This window comes from Scatophagus argus, chromosome 1 (assembly GCF_020382885.2).
Source record: "Scatophagus argus isolate fScaArg1 chromosome 1, fScaArg1.pri, whole genome shotgun sequence".
In the NCBI taxonomy this organism is placed as follows: Eukaryota; Metazoa; Chordata; class Actinopteri; family Scatophagidae; genus Scatophagus; species Scatophagus argus.
The window spans coordinates 24,859,197-24,873,136 of record NC_058493.1 but is presented as its reverse complement, the minus strand read 5'-3'; the positions used below and the strand labels follow the sequence as shown (position 1 = coordinate 24,873,136).

Genomic DNA, 13,940 nt, shown 5'->3' with positions numbered 1-13,940 from the left:
AGTAAAACAAAACAACAACAAGAAGAATGCCATGATATATTCTTTCTACTTATTAAACTACAGCACGGAGATACTGCTGTACTTCAAGTCAAGTAATAGATATCTACCAAACGGATTCCATGTAATGTTATCCAAATACACATCATCATCCCTCCCACTTCTGTGTTACAGGATACATAGATAACGGGATCTGTAATAATAGAACTAGGGCAACAGTAGGCACTGTTATCAAGGGAAACAAGTACAAGTTTATAGCACATTTGAGCAACCTGAATAAAAGTAAATAATTCAGCACACTGTTTTGCTTACTACGAGTATATTTTAGATATAGCAATCAAGATAAAGATCTTTATACACTAGACTGTGACTAAACTGATTGTTTTCCCAGTGGTGGCAGAGATATTCAGATCTTTAACTCAAGACTTAATACTGTTAATACTGTTACTTTCATGTACTTACAAGAAACTTTCACGTACTTAAAAGTGACAATACTGTACAATACTGTGTTACCAATAGAAGTCCTGCGTTCATTTTACTCAAGTAAAATCACGGAAGTATTAGCTTCAAAATATATCAAGAATAAAAGTACTAATTATGCAAAATGTCTCCTGTCAGAATAACATATATTACTGGATTGTAATTATTGATGCTTTAATATGTTAAGCTTCAGTTTAATGTTCCTCCTCGACAATGTAATCTACAACAATACATCGTTATCAGTCACTCTTATCATTGTTGTTGTTGACTAAATTTGCAGTTATCTAGAAACTAAATAAATATGACGGAATCAAAGGTTTCCATCTATTTTATTCTGAATAGTAATGACGTTGAAGTATAAAACTGCAAAAAGTAGAGATACTTCCGTCAGGTGCAAGTACCACAAAACTGTACTCGTTCTTAAGTAACAGTATATTATCCTCCACCGCTACAGTAACCTCCGCGACACAGGGGGCGCTGCACCCCAGAATCAGTTTTTGTTTCTTTGGTTCCATGCTACAACGGCCAGATAACTACTTCCGGGACGTGTATTATCAATGATTTTGCCACTGTTGTGAGATTAAAACACTACTCTGGTGTTTGTCTTTTGTTGTCGTCAAAAATGTCGTACAACTACGTGGTAACAGCTCAGAAACCTACGGCAGTCAACGCCTGCATCACAGGTAAATATGTTTATTATTTTCGCAGTGATGAACCTTTTGCCACCTGCGTGCTAGCTGAGCTCCCGCGCTGAAAGTAAAGTGCTCCAGACGGGCCTGCATTAGCCGCTAGCTTTTGGTTTGCTAAGTCAGATGTTTACTTGCTAGTCAGGGCATACTCATCTGTATGCTAGCCATGGCACATACGTCTGTTATCTGTTTATATTGCGTGTGTTTTAACGCACACACGATGCGGTAAACCTTTCTTTGGAGCTTTTTTTTTTTTAATCTAACGTTAGCCGTTGTCGTGCCTAGTTTGGTTACTCCAGGATAAATTGCGTTTTGCCTTGCTGATAAGCATTACTCTAACAAAACACAGCTATTGCAAACTGTATAAAGCATGCAGAGGTTTTTGGTAATATGTGTTTTCTGGCAAAGACCCTGTAAACCTGATCAGAAATCTGATGTATTTTGACCTAATATGGGCCCCAACATGCAGGATGCATGTTAAGATACTGAAACCAAGGCTTTGTGATATTATCAAATCATCTTACAGCCCACGAATTAGCGCTGTGATGCTACGTCTTCCCCAGTTAAACGCATTTTACCGTCACATAACGTAAAGTTTTGAGTTTGACATTTATTTTTGCATGTGATTTTGCATTTCTATTTTTCCCTTTATGTATTATTGTATTACATTAGGTATTTTTGCCTCTACGGCTGAGGAACTACTAAATGTGCTGTATACGTAAAAGCAACTTGAGGTTTTAGTAAGACAATTGGGATTATTTCCGTTTTCAGTATTGCTCTCCAGCTTCATTGCTGATACAGGCCCACCTTTCTCAGTCACCAGTGTAATTAACATGTTATAAATCTTGTGGCATCTGCAGGTCACTTCACCTCTGCAGAGGACCTCAATCTGCTCATAGCTAAAAACACACGGCTGGAGATCTATGTGGTCACAGCAGAGGGGCTGAGGCCCGTAAAGGAAGTGGGCATGTACGGAAAGATTGCTGTAATGGAGCTCTTCAGGCCAAAGGTACATGTTGTGATTTGTTGGAAGAACTGTTAATAATGTGCATAGGCATAATATGCAGGAACAAAAATAATACATCTCAGTCATCACTTATGACTCACTAGAAGTGTGTGGCGGTGTCTCTATCTGCAGAGATCCTGCTCTCTGCCAGTATTTTCTCATTGTTTTGCTGCGTTTGGTATGTTTCTGGGCATCAACAATTCTCAAGAAAGAGAGTTTGTTGTTGATTCTCATTCTCAACTTGGCAAACACTGATATTGAGACATGAGACATGAGACTCAATTATCAACTGTCTTTATCCAGAATTGCTTAATGGTGTGTTCACAAACTGACAGTTGCTGCATATTATGCCTTTAATTAGTGTGTTTCATTGAAAATCTATATCTGAACCAGAAAGCAGAATATGATGTCAGTTTTTCATTGCTGAGAGGAAGCAAGAGCAGTTATCAAGAAGATGGAAAGAAGTAGATGTACATATAAAAACAAGGACAACCAAGCTGGATAAAATAGAGATTTACCTATAATGTATGTTCAACTAAATGAAAAAAATACATACATATATGAATATACATAAAAGCAGCAGTGACCAACCACATATTATGTCTGTATTTAAATTAAGTACAAGTGTACATGCTTGGCCAATAAAAGCTGCATTGTTTCTGTATATTCTAAACAAGATCAGAAAGTTCATCAGTGTTTATTTTGTGTATATGTGACTCTGCCTGTATGGGAAAAAAAACATATGCCAAGCACTGGTGGTTGCTTAATATAAATCTTGACAATCAAGTCGGCAGTCCAAATAGAGAAGTTGCTGTTGACGTGGGTTCAAAGTCTGGGCAAGTGATAATCAGGCTGCTGGTGATTAATCAGACGGCTGATCAGTGCGACCTGTACAACCTGCTGTGTCAAGCTGGTTTCATTAAACTGGAAGTAGGCTCTTTCATCTTTGGTCTTTGATGACTTTGGTGTCTGTTTTCATTTGTTCAGGGAGAGAGCAAAGACCTGCTGTTCATTCTCACATCCAAGTACAACGCCTGCATCCTAGAATACAAACAGAACGGAGAGAGCATTGACATCATCACCAGGGCCCACGGCAATGTCCAGGTAGGCGAGACAGCAATACAAATATCATACTTAAAATTCACTGTATTGTAATCTGCTCAATCATCATGAATTTCAGGTCGTTCAGTGTGTTCATGTGAAGAACACCCACTGTCAGGTTTTATTTTATTTATTTATTTATTTTTATAAATTAATACTGTTGGTAACCCTTAATGTATGCATGTGGGTTTTACAGATTAATTATCCGCCCATATGTAAAGATGCAATGACAACTTTGACAACATGGGCTTCATTTCTTTTTAAAACACGTTTTTTTTCTTTTACCGAAAACTCATGGTTTCGTGCATGCAAGGTTTCCGCCCAACAGCAATATTACATATTTTGACTTCTCAATAACCTCTTTAAAATGAACCAAGTCACTGAGACCCTTATTATTTAGACTTATTAATGAGACTTCAGTTACACTGTCTACATTCTGCCAAATGCCACACACAGTCCCAATGTGACAAATGTTAATAGAATATGCTGTGATTTAAATTGTCGTGGAAATGTTGTCATTTTGAAGTATCAGCTCTCATTAAGGTTTACCAGCGATATTGTAGTCAATACCAGTCTGATTAAATGTGAATTTTGTCTGAAGTGCTCCCATGGCCTGAGACTTTTCCAAACCAAATATTCTTTTGTAGGATCGTATTGGGCGTCCTTCAGAGACCGGTATTATTGGAATTGTCGACCCAGAATGCCGTATGATTGGCCTGCGGCTGTATGACGGTTTGTTCAAGGTGATCCCATTGGACCGGGACAACCGTGAGCTGAAGGCCTTCAACATCAGACTGGAGGAGCTGCAGGTCATTGATGTTCACTTCCTGTATGGCTGCCAGGCCCCAACCGTCTGCTTCATCTACCAGGTACATTAAGAGGGCTGGGGCTTGAATGTCAGAGTGAGCGTGCATGCGTGTGTGTGTGTAAGAGAATATTGTAAGTATTGTAATGTAGTGTTGTGTTACAGCAACTTTTCTATTAAACAGCCAACAGCTCAGTTTGCATTCAGTAACACCAAGCAAAACACATCCTTGAAGTCTAACCTGTCAAGTGCATCAACTTCCTCATAAAACATCTGTGAAGCCGTCTTCTTCTGCTCTGTCTTTGCTGGTCATTGCAGCACGTCTTGGTGTTTTACTGCCTCCTGTTGTTTGGTGCAGTAGTGTCACACCATTGGTAGGACTGTATTGTGTCAGCTGCATGCATGTTTGTCCTGATGAGCGTGTACACGATAAACAAAAGGGAGACCACAGGCAGTACGTGTTGGCAGCAACATAGCACCATCACTCTGAACACAAGAAGAATGTGTCTGAGGCCCCTCCCTCTTCACTCTGCTGACTCATGACTGCGCAGCGACACACAGCTTCAACCTCTTCATCAAGTTTGCGGACGACACGACTGTGATGGGTCTCATCAGCCATGGAGACAAACTACAGGAGCGAGGTGAGCCGCTTCGCCGCGTGATGCAGGAACAACAATCCCTGTCTGAACGTGGAGAAGATGAAGGAGATTGTTGTGAACTGGAACATCGCACCACTGGCCAGGAAAGCTCAACAACGTCTCTTCTTCCTCCGCAAACTGAGACGAGTCAGAGCCCTGGCCCCTATCGTGTGCGCCTTCTACAGAGGCAGCATCGAGAGCATCATGACCAGCTGCATCACTGTGTGGTATGGCGCCTGCACCTCGTCCTGCTTCAAGACCCTCCAACGGGTATTGAGAGCAGCTCAAGATTGGCGGTGCATCTCTTCCCCTCTCCCTTCAGGACATCCACAGCACCCGCGAAGCCCTCTGTCTTGCGGGTGATCCCACCCACCCGTCACACAGCTTCTTCAGTCTGCTGCGATCAGGGAGGAGACTGTGGAGTCCCCGAGCCAGGACCAGCAGACTCAAAGACAGCTTCATACCCTGTCAGCCCCAGAAACTGTTCACTCCCACACACACACACTATTGAACTCACCAGCCACTTTATGCAGCACTGGACTGCTCTCTTCACACTGCATGTCACTTTAACCTGTTATGTGCCTTAAGTTTTATATTTATATTTACTGACAATTTGTGTCTTAGTTTATTTTGCATGCCCTTAGTTTTTGGGGGGGGTTTATATTTTATATGTTCCCATTTTTTTACTTAGTGTGTTCTACTTCCTGCACCATGGGTCTTAAAGTAATGCAATTTCAATCCTCTGTATGTGCTGCAGAATTGACAGTAAAGGTGACTTTGACTTTGACTAATGTCACAGTGTCCCACTCAAACATTTTTTTTATTTTGAAAATGTAACATGGTGGGCTGTTGTGTATCGCAGGACCCTCAAGGACGCCATGTGAAGACCTATGAGGTTTCTCTGAGGGAGAAGGAGTTCAGCAAGGGCCCTTGGAAACAAGAGAATGTGGAGGCTGAGGCATCTATGGTCATCCCAGGTAATCAGAGCTTATACTGTGTGCATTACTGAAATGACTGAATGTGATCACATGAGTTACAGTGCTACTTAATTGTAAACCTGCGAGGGACATACAAATTATTTGTTTCTGAAGCTGTAGAAATGAATATATGTATTTTTTTTGCCTTTGTGCTTGTATTTTAGTGCCAGAGCCATTTGGTGGAGCTATAATCATAGGACAAGAGTCCATCACCTACCACAATGGAGACAAATACTTGGCCATTGCACCACCTACTATCAAGGTAAGGACATCAAATGATAGGTATCGCTAGCTCTCTCTGTTTGTCATCTGTCTCATTAAAAAGTAGAATATTTAGGTGTAACGCTTTAAATATGTAATCATTCTGCATTTGTAGTTACACTGTAGAATTAATGTACATAGGATCTTGCAACATGCCAACAATAATGTTATTATTACAGTGTAGAAATAATATTTTTTTGGCAGTTAATTTTTTCCTTTTATAATTGGGAGGTAAAGCAAATGATGGATCTTTAGCCACATCTCATATGAAACTACCAGCTGTGCAAGAAAGGCTGCATAGAGAGAAGTATATGAGCTACATTTAAAACAAAGCATCCTGCTGGAATTATGATGCAAAGGTTTGTATCAGCAGGGAACACTTTCTTGTAATTGTGTTGCATACTGTTACATCCCAACAAATATAAACATTTCTCATCCTAAGACACCCAAAATGAAGTTACAAAGCAATATGAAGTGATTTAGAGTTGATTTAATGCACTCGGTTATAGGTTTCTGTCCTGATCTATGTGCAAGGTTTTAGAGACAAACAGTTACAAGGATCAGACTGTTGTCATTGTTATACTAAGCAAAGTACAGCTCATAGTAGAGACTCCAGCATAACTGCGTCTAGTTAAACAGTGTCTAGTGAGAAATTAAGCCTCGGATACACACTCTTTTTATATAACGAAGTAGAATAAAAATCGTGTCAGTAAAACTGTCGTCAGAACCTTTATTATATTAATATATAATATATAACACCCTGAGGTGTTCATGCTGGAGTTTATTTGGGATGAGTCTTGTGATTGATATTGAAGTTGCTTTTAAAGGCAAGTTAAAACTGCTGTGATGATGACTTTAGCACCGCATACACCACTACTTTTACTGTTATCAAGATCAAGTTGTAGCCTGTACTGCTCCGGTCATATTTAACAAAGCTCGGGACCCAAAGGAGCTCCTCAACAGCATCCTGCCTCTATAATTAGAGAATGTTCTCCCACCGTCTTGGTACGTTTTGCTACCGTGGCCTCATACATTTTGGAAAGGACATTTTGTTTTTATGTAGTAGCTTCCAATGTTGAGTTACACAGCTTTGTTTTGTCTTCATTATAAAAAAAGTAATGTCTTTGTTAGAGTTACTGGCTCTGTTGATACCTAACTTATTAAATGATATAAGGTTTATTTATTCGTGCTTTGTGGGCAAAGGTTTTTTCTGTTAGAACACAATTCTGGGTTTGTATAGTTTTAAATCTGCAGTGTGGGACTTTTATTTATAAATGAACATCCATTTTAAATGTGGTGTCTGTGACGACTAGCCTGTGCTGGCAGAGTGATGCTTTTTGCAGTGCTTTTACAACCAGCAAAGGTCAGTTTGCCAAAGCTGAAGGAGGTAGCAACTGTTGAAATGGAGGAGCAATAAATGTAGAACTTGGAAATATTGATGTGTTCCTCAACTAAGCATCCGTACATTGGATTACTTTTTGTTGAGTGCTGCTTAGCTGCACCACAAGGTTGTCCTTACCCTCTCCTCACAAATAATTAATGCAACTGAAGTACAGCTTCAAATGCCTCAAAGCCGTTTGTTGTCTCATCATGGGCTGCAGCTCATATCTGTTTCCTGCTGATTGGTTCTGTCTTTAAAAGCCTAAAACAGCCTCCACACTTACCCAACTCACAATTGTCTTGCAAGCTGTCATGTTTCTGTTACAACTGTATTTCCACAGTAGCATTGCCCAACATTGCTCGGCAGATGTTTTTGAGGGAAGAGGTAGTGGAGCATCTGTCGTCGCTATGTGACTAATGAAAGCCCACTTTAAATGATGCATTGTTTTTGACTTCTTTCACACCTAATGCAACATTAGGATTCAGCTGAAACACACACTCCTTTCAGCAATGTCAAGAAAACACAGAAGCATGTCCTTTTGATGCATAACTGCATTTTTGGCAGCTAATTAATAAATTGTCACTAGAGCACAGAAGTGAAAAACCTTTGTGAGACACCAAAGCCTCTTCCTGCATTGAGGTCTGCTTAATGTGTATGAGCTTTATAATAGTTTTTTGTAGATTGGTCTTTGGCGGGCCAGCAGGATGGTTTTTCTTGTAGAATCTAACAAGCTAATTAACTGCCATTCAGTGGGAAGGGGTGCCAGAGGATTGTGGGAAATAAAAGCGGTTCCATGGTTTGACAGAAGATGTAAGCAACACCACAGACAGGAGGATTGCGAAAATAAATTTTGCAAAGGCTCGATCAAGTGAGAAATTGACTTGGCTTGTACAGTAGACAATGACAATGACAATAACAATACTTTCTGTTGAAAGAAAAGTAGAGCAAGCTCAGTCACGCTATGTGATTTTTAATGCCAATTCCAATCATGACTACTATTCTAGTCAGCTTATCTTGTAGTTATAGTGGGGACAGGAGACATTGGCTCTCCAGTATCTGAAGTTTAAAGCTCTTAGGATGTTCTTTTTTTCCCCCTCTTCTCTAACATGTTTTGGTGTTGCCAGCTCTGGTTAGGCTGATGTTGTATGAGGCAGCTCAAGTATAACCAGGACTGAAAGCTGAGTGAGAGTCTGACGGTATCCAAAGGGAGTTTTGTTTCAGTGCAAAGCCAAAGAAAAAAGGCATGCTATTCCTGTTATAGTTTGAATCAGAGTTTTCTAAGCTGTCCAGCTTTACTCTCTGGCTCTGCAGTTTTATTTGTGGAACAAATAATACAGTATACTATGCCAACACACACTGATCAGACCGCAAAAGTCGTGAATTGCATAATTAGAAGCAGAGTTCATATATCCCAGCCAAGTTGATGTTATCAGCCACTATCAGCTTATCACAGATGTATCCGTGTGTCAGCTGATAAGATGGTACAGAAGTGCCAAAGATATGGTTTAGATAATTGAGAAACAGGCTTTCTACTGTATAATTTGCTCTTCAGAGATTATTTTTCGATTATAAAACATCCTGTTCAGTCATAATGCTTTAAATCTCAAAATGTAAGGATATTTATCAAAATATTATATATAAGGTGATAAGTCTATATGTGTATATAAAGTCCATTTCGTATAAATATGAAAGTAAAATCCAGTAGTGAGAGTACATTGTATTTAGTGGTGGCAAGTTCGACTCTTTTTACTAAATCGAATCATTCACTCTCGAACAGTAAATTGAACGAATCTTTTTTTTGAGTCATTTCGTTCATTTTTACAGCAGGTGGCGCTGTAGCCCTCTTGTGGGCGTTGTTAAAAAGGCCGCGGTTCACAAACACTAAATACAGAAGGCAACATGGTTTGCTTCAGCTGACAAAGTATAGCTGTGAACGATGAACGAGAACGATGAACGAGAACGATGAATGAACGAACGTACTGCTCGCCACACAGCCCGAGGTGTGAACGATGAACGAACGTACTGCTCGCCACAAAACCTGAGCTATGAACGATGAACGAGAACGATGAACGAACGTACTGCTCGACGCACAGCCTGAGCTGTGAACGAGAACGATGAACGAGAATGATGAACGATCGTGCTGCTCGCCACACAGCCCGAGGTGTGAACGATGAACGAACGTACTGCTCGCCACAAAACCTGAGCTATGAACGATGAACGAGAACGATGAACGAACGTACTGCTCGACGCACAGCCTGAGCTGTGAACGAGAACGATGAACGAGAATGATGAACGATCGTACTGCTCGCCACACAGCCTGAGCTGTGAACGATGAACAAGAACGATGAATGAACGAACGTGCTGCTCGCCACACAGCCTGAGGTGTGAACGATGAACGAACGTACTGCTCGCCACAAAACCTGAGCTATGAACGATGAACGAGAACGATGAACGAACGTACTGCTCGCCACACAGCCTGAGCTGTGAACGAGAATGTTGAACGAGAACGATTAACAAGAACGATGAACGAGCGTACTGCTCGCCACACAGCCTGAGCTGTGAACGATGAACGAACGTACTGCTCGCCACACAGCCCAAGGTGTGAACGAGAACGTTGAATGAGAACGATTAACAAGAACGATGAATGAACGTACTGCTCGCCACAAAACCTGAGCTATGAACGATGAACGAGAACGATGAATGAACGTACTGCTCGCCACACAGCCTGAGCTGTGAACGATGAACGAGAACGATGAACAAGAACGATGAACAAACGTACTGCTCGCCACACAGCCCGAGGTGTGAACGAGAACGTTGAATGAGAACGATTAACAAGAACGATGAATGAACGTACTGCTCGCCACACAGCCCGAGGTGTGAACGAGAACGTTGAATGAGAACGATTAACAAGAACGATAAATGAACGTACTGCTCGCCACACAGCCCGAGGTGTGAACGAGAACGTTGAACGATCGTACTGCTCGCCACACAGCCCAAGGTGTGAATGAGAACGTTGACCGAGAACGATGAATGATCATACTGCTCGCCACACAGCCCAAGGTGTGAACGTAAACAGCCTGAGCTGCCTGGCGGTCACGTGACATAAGAACGTGGACCTGAGGACGGACGCACAGTTGAGTGAGTTGTGGACTAATCATTTCTGTTTCCTGTCCTGCTGACTGAGCTTGTGCAGGTGCCTGTCATGTAGTGAGATAAGGTACTGCATGAAAATGAACAAATTGCTCACTGAGAGGACTTATTACTCCCAAGTCATACAAAAGATTAGTTCATACTGAACGAATCGTTCACGAACGAAACATCACTAATTGTATTGCACAAAATGCTTCAGTATTGATACCTCTGTTAATCACATTACGTTTGTAATTTTAAATTGCATTTTCTCAAACATGAAAAAAAAACAAACAAAGACAGTAGGAGTGTCAAATTCTTCACTCTTCACTCTACTTACATTTAGTTATAGTTAGTGAACATGGATTCCTGATGGGACGGCAGGCAGACTTGTTTAAACATTGTTTTTCTTGTCAGGAAAAATTTCAAGAGTCTGTAGCCCTGTGAGTCAGATTTAAGCTGTATGTCAGGGAAACTCTTCAGAGCATGTATTCATAATGAGAGAGAGCAAAACAAACACTGTGAAGTCAGGTCTTTGTGGCTTTGTGTACTTTGACATGCTCATTTATAAATGCATGGATAATGTATGAGGCAAGGATGAAGACTACTGGTTTAAATCAAGGAGCTCTCACAGGCTTTTCTTCGACTGTGAGCGTGATTTTAATCATTTGTTTGTGTTCCACTGTCATTTGCAGCAAAGCACTATTGTTTGTCACAACCGGGTTGATCCGAATGGCTCGCGCTACCTGCTGGGGGACATGGAGGGACGTCTGTTCATGCTGCTCTTGGAAAAGGAGGAGCTAATGGATGGCACGGTGGCACTCAAAGACCTGCATGTGGAGCTGCTTGGAGAGGTCCTCTATTTAACTTACTCTCTGTGTCTCTTTATCTCCGTCTGTCTTCACTGTTTATCCACCTGCCTTTCCTCTGGCATTTCTCCCATCTGTATCTCTCTGCCTGGCTCGAACACCATTTCTGTTGCTTGTTGATTTTCCTCGATTGACTTTTCAATGGTTTATGGCCCTGACAGGAGCTAATGGATCAGTCTACACTTGTAGAGAAGATGAGAAAAAAATGATCCCACCTCTTTGTTGCTTCCTTGCCAGGGTGTCACTTATTTCTTTTAAGTTGATTTAGACAAACGAGTGTTTGTCAATACTGTGCTCAAAGCTAAATCTTATGTCAAAGGCACCCAGCTTTTGGCTTGTGGCGCCTTTCTCTAATGACTTGCCGAGGAGTTTATAAAGGTAAAAAGCTTTCTTGCCTGAGTGATGCTGGAGCCAGAAACAATTGAGCAGAGTAGAGTTGCTGAGCTAAAGAGATCGCTTTTCAGGTTATTCTTAACTTTGTTTGAAACTGTCAGCTCAATCAACAGACACAATTTACAGTTCGTTATGATGAGGGTTAGTTTGTCAACAGAGTTCTGTCTGTTTTTACATCACTTTGAAAAAGTGAACTACCCAAAACTGAAAATTTCAAACCAACAGGAGAGTTTTTTTCCTCTTCCTGCTCTTCTATTTGGAACAACACAAATTGTGCATTAATTCCGTTATTTGCCATTATTATGACTTAATTTGACTCAATCAGAGTTGTTTTCTGTGACCTTTTTGTTGTGGTTGTTGTCAGGCGATTGCAGACGAGTTGGGCTGCAAATGATTATTTTTTTTCGTTGTTACTAATCTGCCAATTATTTATTTTTATTTTTTTCCAGTTAAGAGTTTAGTATGTGAAAGGTCAAAAACAGTAATGATTTCCCATCTGAAATAACCCACAGCCCTAAGTGATGTGCTAATCTAAATGTGCTAAATGTGTAAATCTGTTAATTAATTGTCATTGATTCTGATTCTGATTCTGATTCTGATTAATGTCCATCGAGCGGTCTGGCCAAACTCGATGTGTGCTTCGTAAATGCTGACTGAATGTGAAAAGAAGGATTAATTTTCAAATGTGTGTACGTTAGTGTGGATTAGACCTGGAGCAATCAACCAATAAGTCGATCGACAGAAATATAATTAGGGACTGTTAACTAGATTAACTAGATTAATCACCTGTGTCATTTTTCAAGCAAAAATCAGGCAAAAGTGACTGAGCTGTTTTTGTGTCTCTCTCCAATGACAGACATCCATTGCTGAGTGTTTGACCTACTTGGATAACGGTGTGGTCTTTGTGGGCTCCAGACTGGGCGATTCTCAGCTAGTGAAGGTAAGCAGGAAGAGACAGTTTCACAAGTGTTAAGTAATTGCTCTGTGCTTTGTACAGTATTAACATTATTTTAAGTACACTTCTGTAATTTGCGTTTCGCTAATTTAAAAGATTGCGTGTTGAATCCTCCCTCCCTTTTTATTGATTTTTAAGCAGAGTTCTGTTTGTTTCTCTGCAGCTCAACGTGGACAGCAATGATCAGGGCTCATATGTGGCTGTGATGGAGACGTTCACCAATCTGGGTCCCATTGTGGACATGTGTGTGGTGGACCTGGAGAGGCAAGGCCAGGGCCAGGTAAAATAAACAAAACAAAACTAATTTATTCTCATTCATTATCTTCTTATTTTTGCCACTCTCAAAACAGGAATTACACAACACGTTATATTCCAGTTACATAATGTAGGCAGATCACTCAGATAGGATGATTTCTTTGGGCGTTTGGGAGGATGTAGACACGATATGGTGATTTACTGAATAAAACCCTCTTTAATGGCAACTGGATGCATTTATGGCAACTCTCAGTCTGTGTTTTCATCTTTATCATCCTCTTTGTCACAGCCTTCAGGGAGCTGAGTTCTTGTTAACAGTGTTTTTGTCAGCAGAATTAAGCATGCTCATGCAGCGTACTACAGCACCAACCTGCCACTGGCCACAGTAGCCAGGTACAAGTACTAAGGAGATTATGCTGACACCACATGCACAACTTCCTGTGCCTTTTTATTGGCAATCTGGGTGTTCTTTTGTCCGGTCTATTTTTTTGTCGCCAGTACACCTGACATTAGCATGCGTCTTGTACCTCAGTGGCATCTAGATATGATTTAGCTGGACTGCAGTTACATCTAATCTTTAAATGGATCTCTGGTACACAAGCTTAAATTGGCTTTCTTGTTCCACTGCAAAAAAGTCAGATTACTGTAATACATCCCCCAATGATATTTGCACCATTTTAAACTGATTGCAGCAATCATCTTTAGCGCTTTTCTCGACCAAAATTGCTGTGAAATGGTTTGTATAGGGGAATAAAAAGTGACATGACTCATACTTCATAATGTCACGTAGTAGAATTTCTTTCACATTCCAGTTATATCAAAATATAAATGCTTGTGTTCAGTGAAGCCAGATGCCGAATGAATCTGTTTGGTTTTGCATGTTTTTTGACATGTTACTGAGCAAAATATAATGGTTTGACAAAAGAATGTCCATCTTTGCGTCAAATCATGGAGACAGAGGGAGATGAAACAGTGAATTAATGAGAGAGATACAGTACAGAAGG

The 13,940-nt window shown here is 40.7% G+C and overlaps 1 protein-coding gene across 2 annotated transcripts in view; it reads left to right on the top strand.

Moving 5' to 3' along the window:
- The first annotated feature begins 990 nt into the window (after window positions 1-990).
- Window positions 991-13,940, top strand: part of ddb1 (damage-specific DNA binding protein 1) — a 39,138-nt gene continuing 26,188 nt past the window's right edge. For both annotated transcript variants that reach the window (XM_046394269.1, XM_046394277.1), the window contains exons 1-9: window positions 991-1,160; window positions 2,027-2,175; window positions 3,160-3,276; window positions 3,921-4,142; window positions 5,579-5,693; window positions 5,858-5,955; window positions 11,160-11,318; window positions 12,583-12,666; window positions 12,845-12,961. In XM_046394269.1, the coding sequence (XP_046250225.1) occupies window positions 1,100-1,160; window positions 2,027-2,175; window positions 3,160-3,276; window positions 3,921-4,142; window positions 5,579-5,693; window positions 5,858-5,955; window positions 11,160-11,318; window positions 12,583-12,666; window positions 12,845-12,961 (1,122 nt within the window). In that variant the 5' untranslated portion in view covers window positions 991-1,099. The remainder of the gene's footprint in view (window positions 1,161-2,026; window positions 2,176-3,159; window positions 3,277-3,920; window positions 4,143-5,578; window positions 5,694-5,857; window positions 5,956-11,159; window positions 11,319-12,582; window positions 12,667-12,844; window positions 12,962-13,940) is intronic.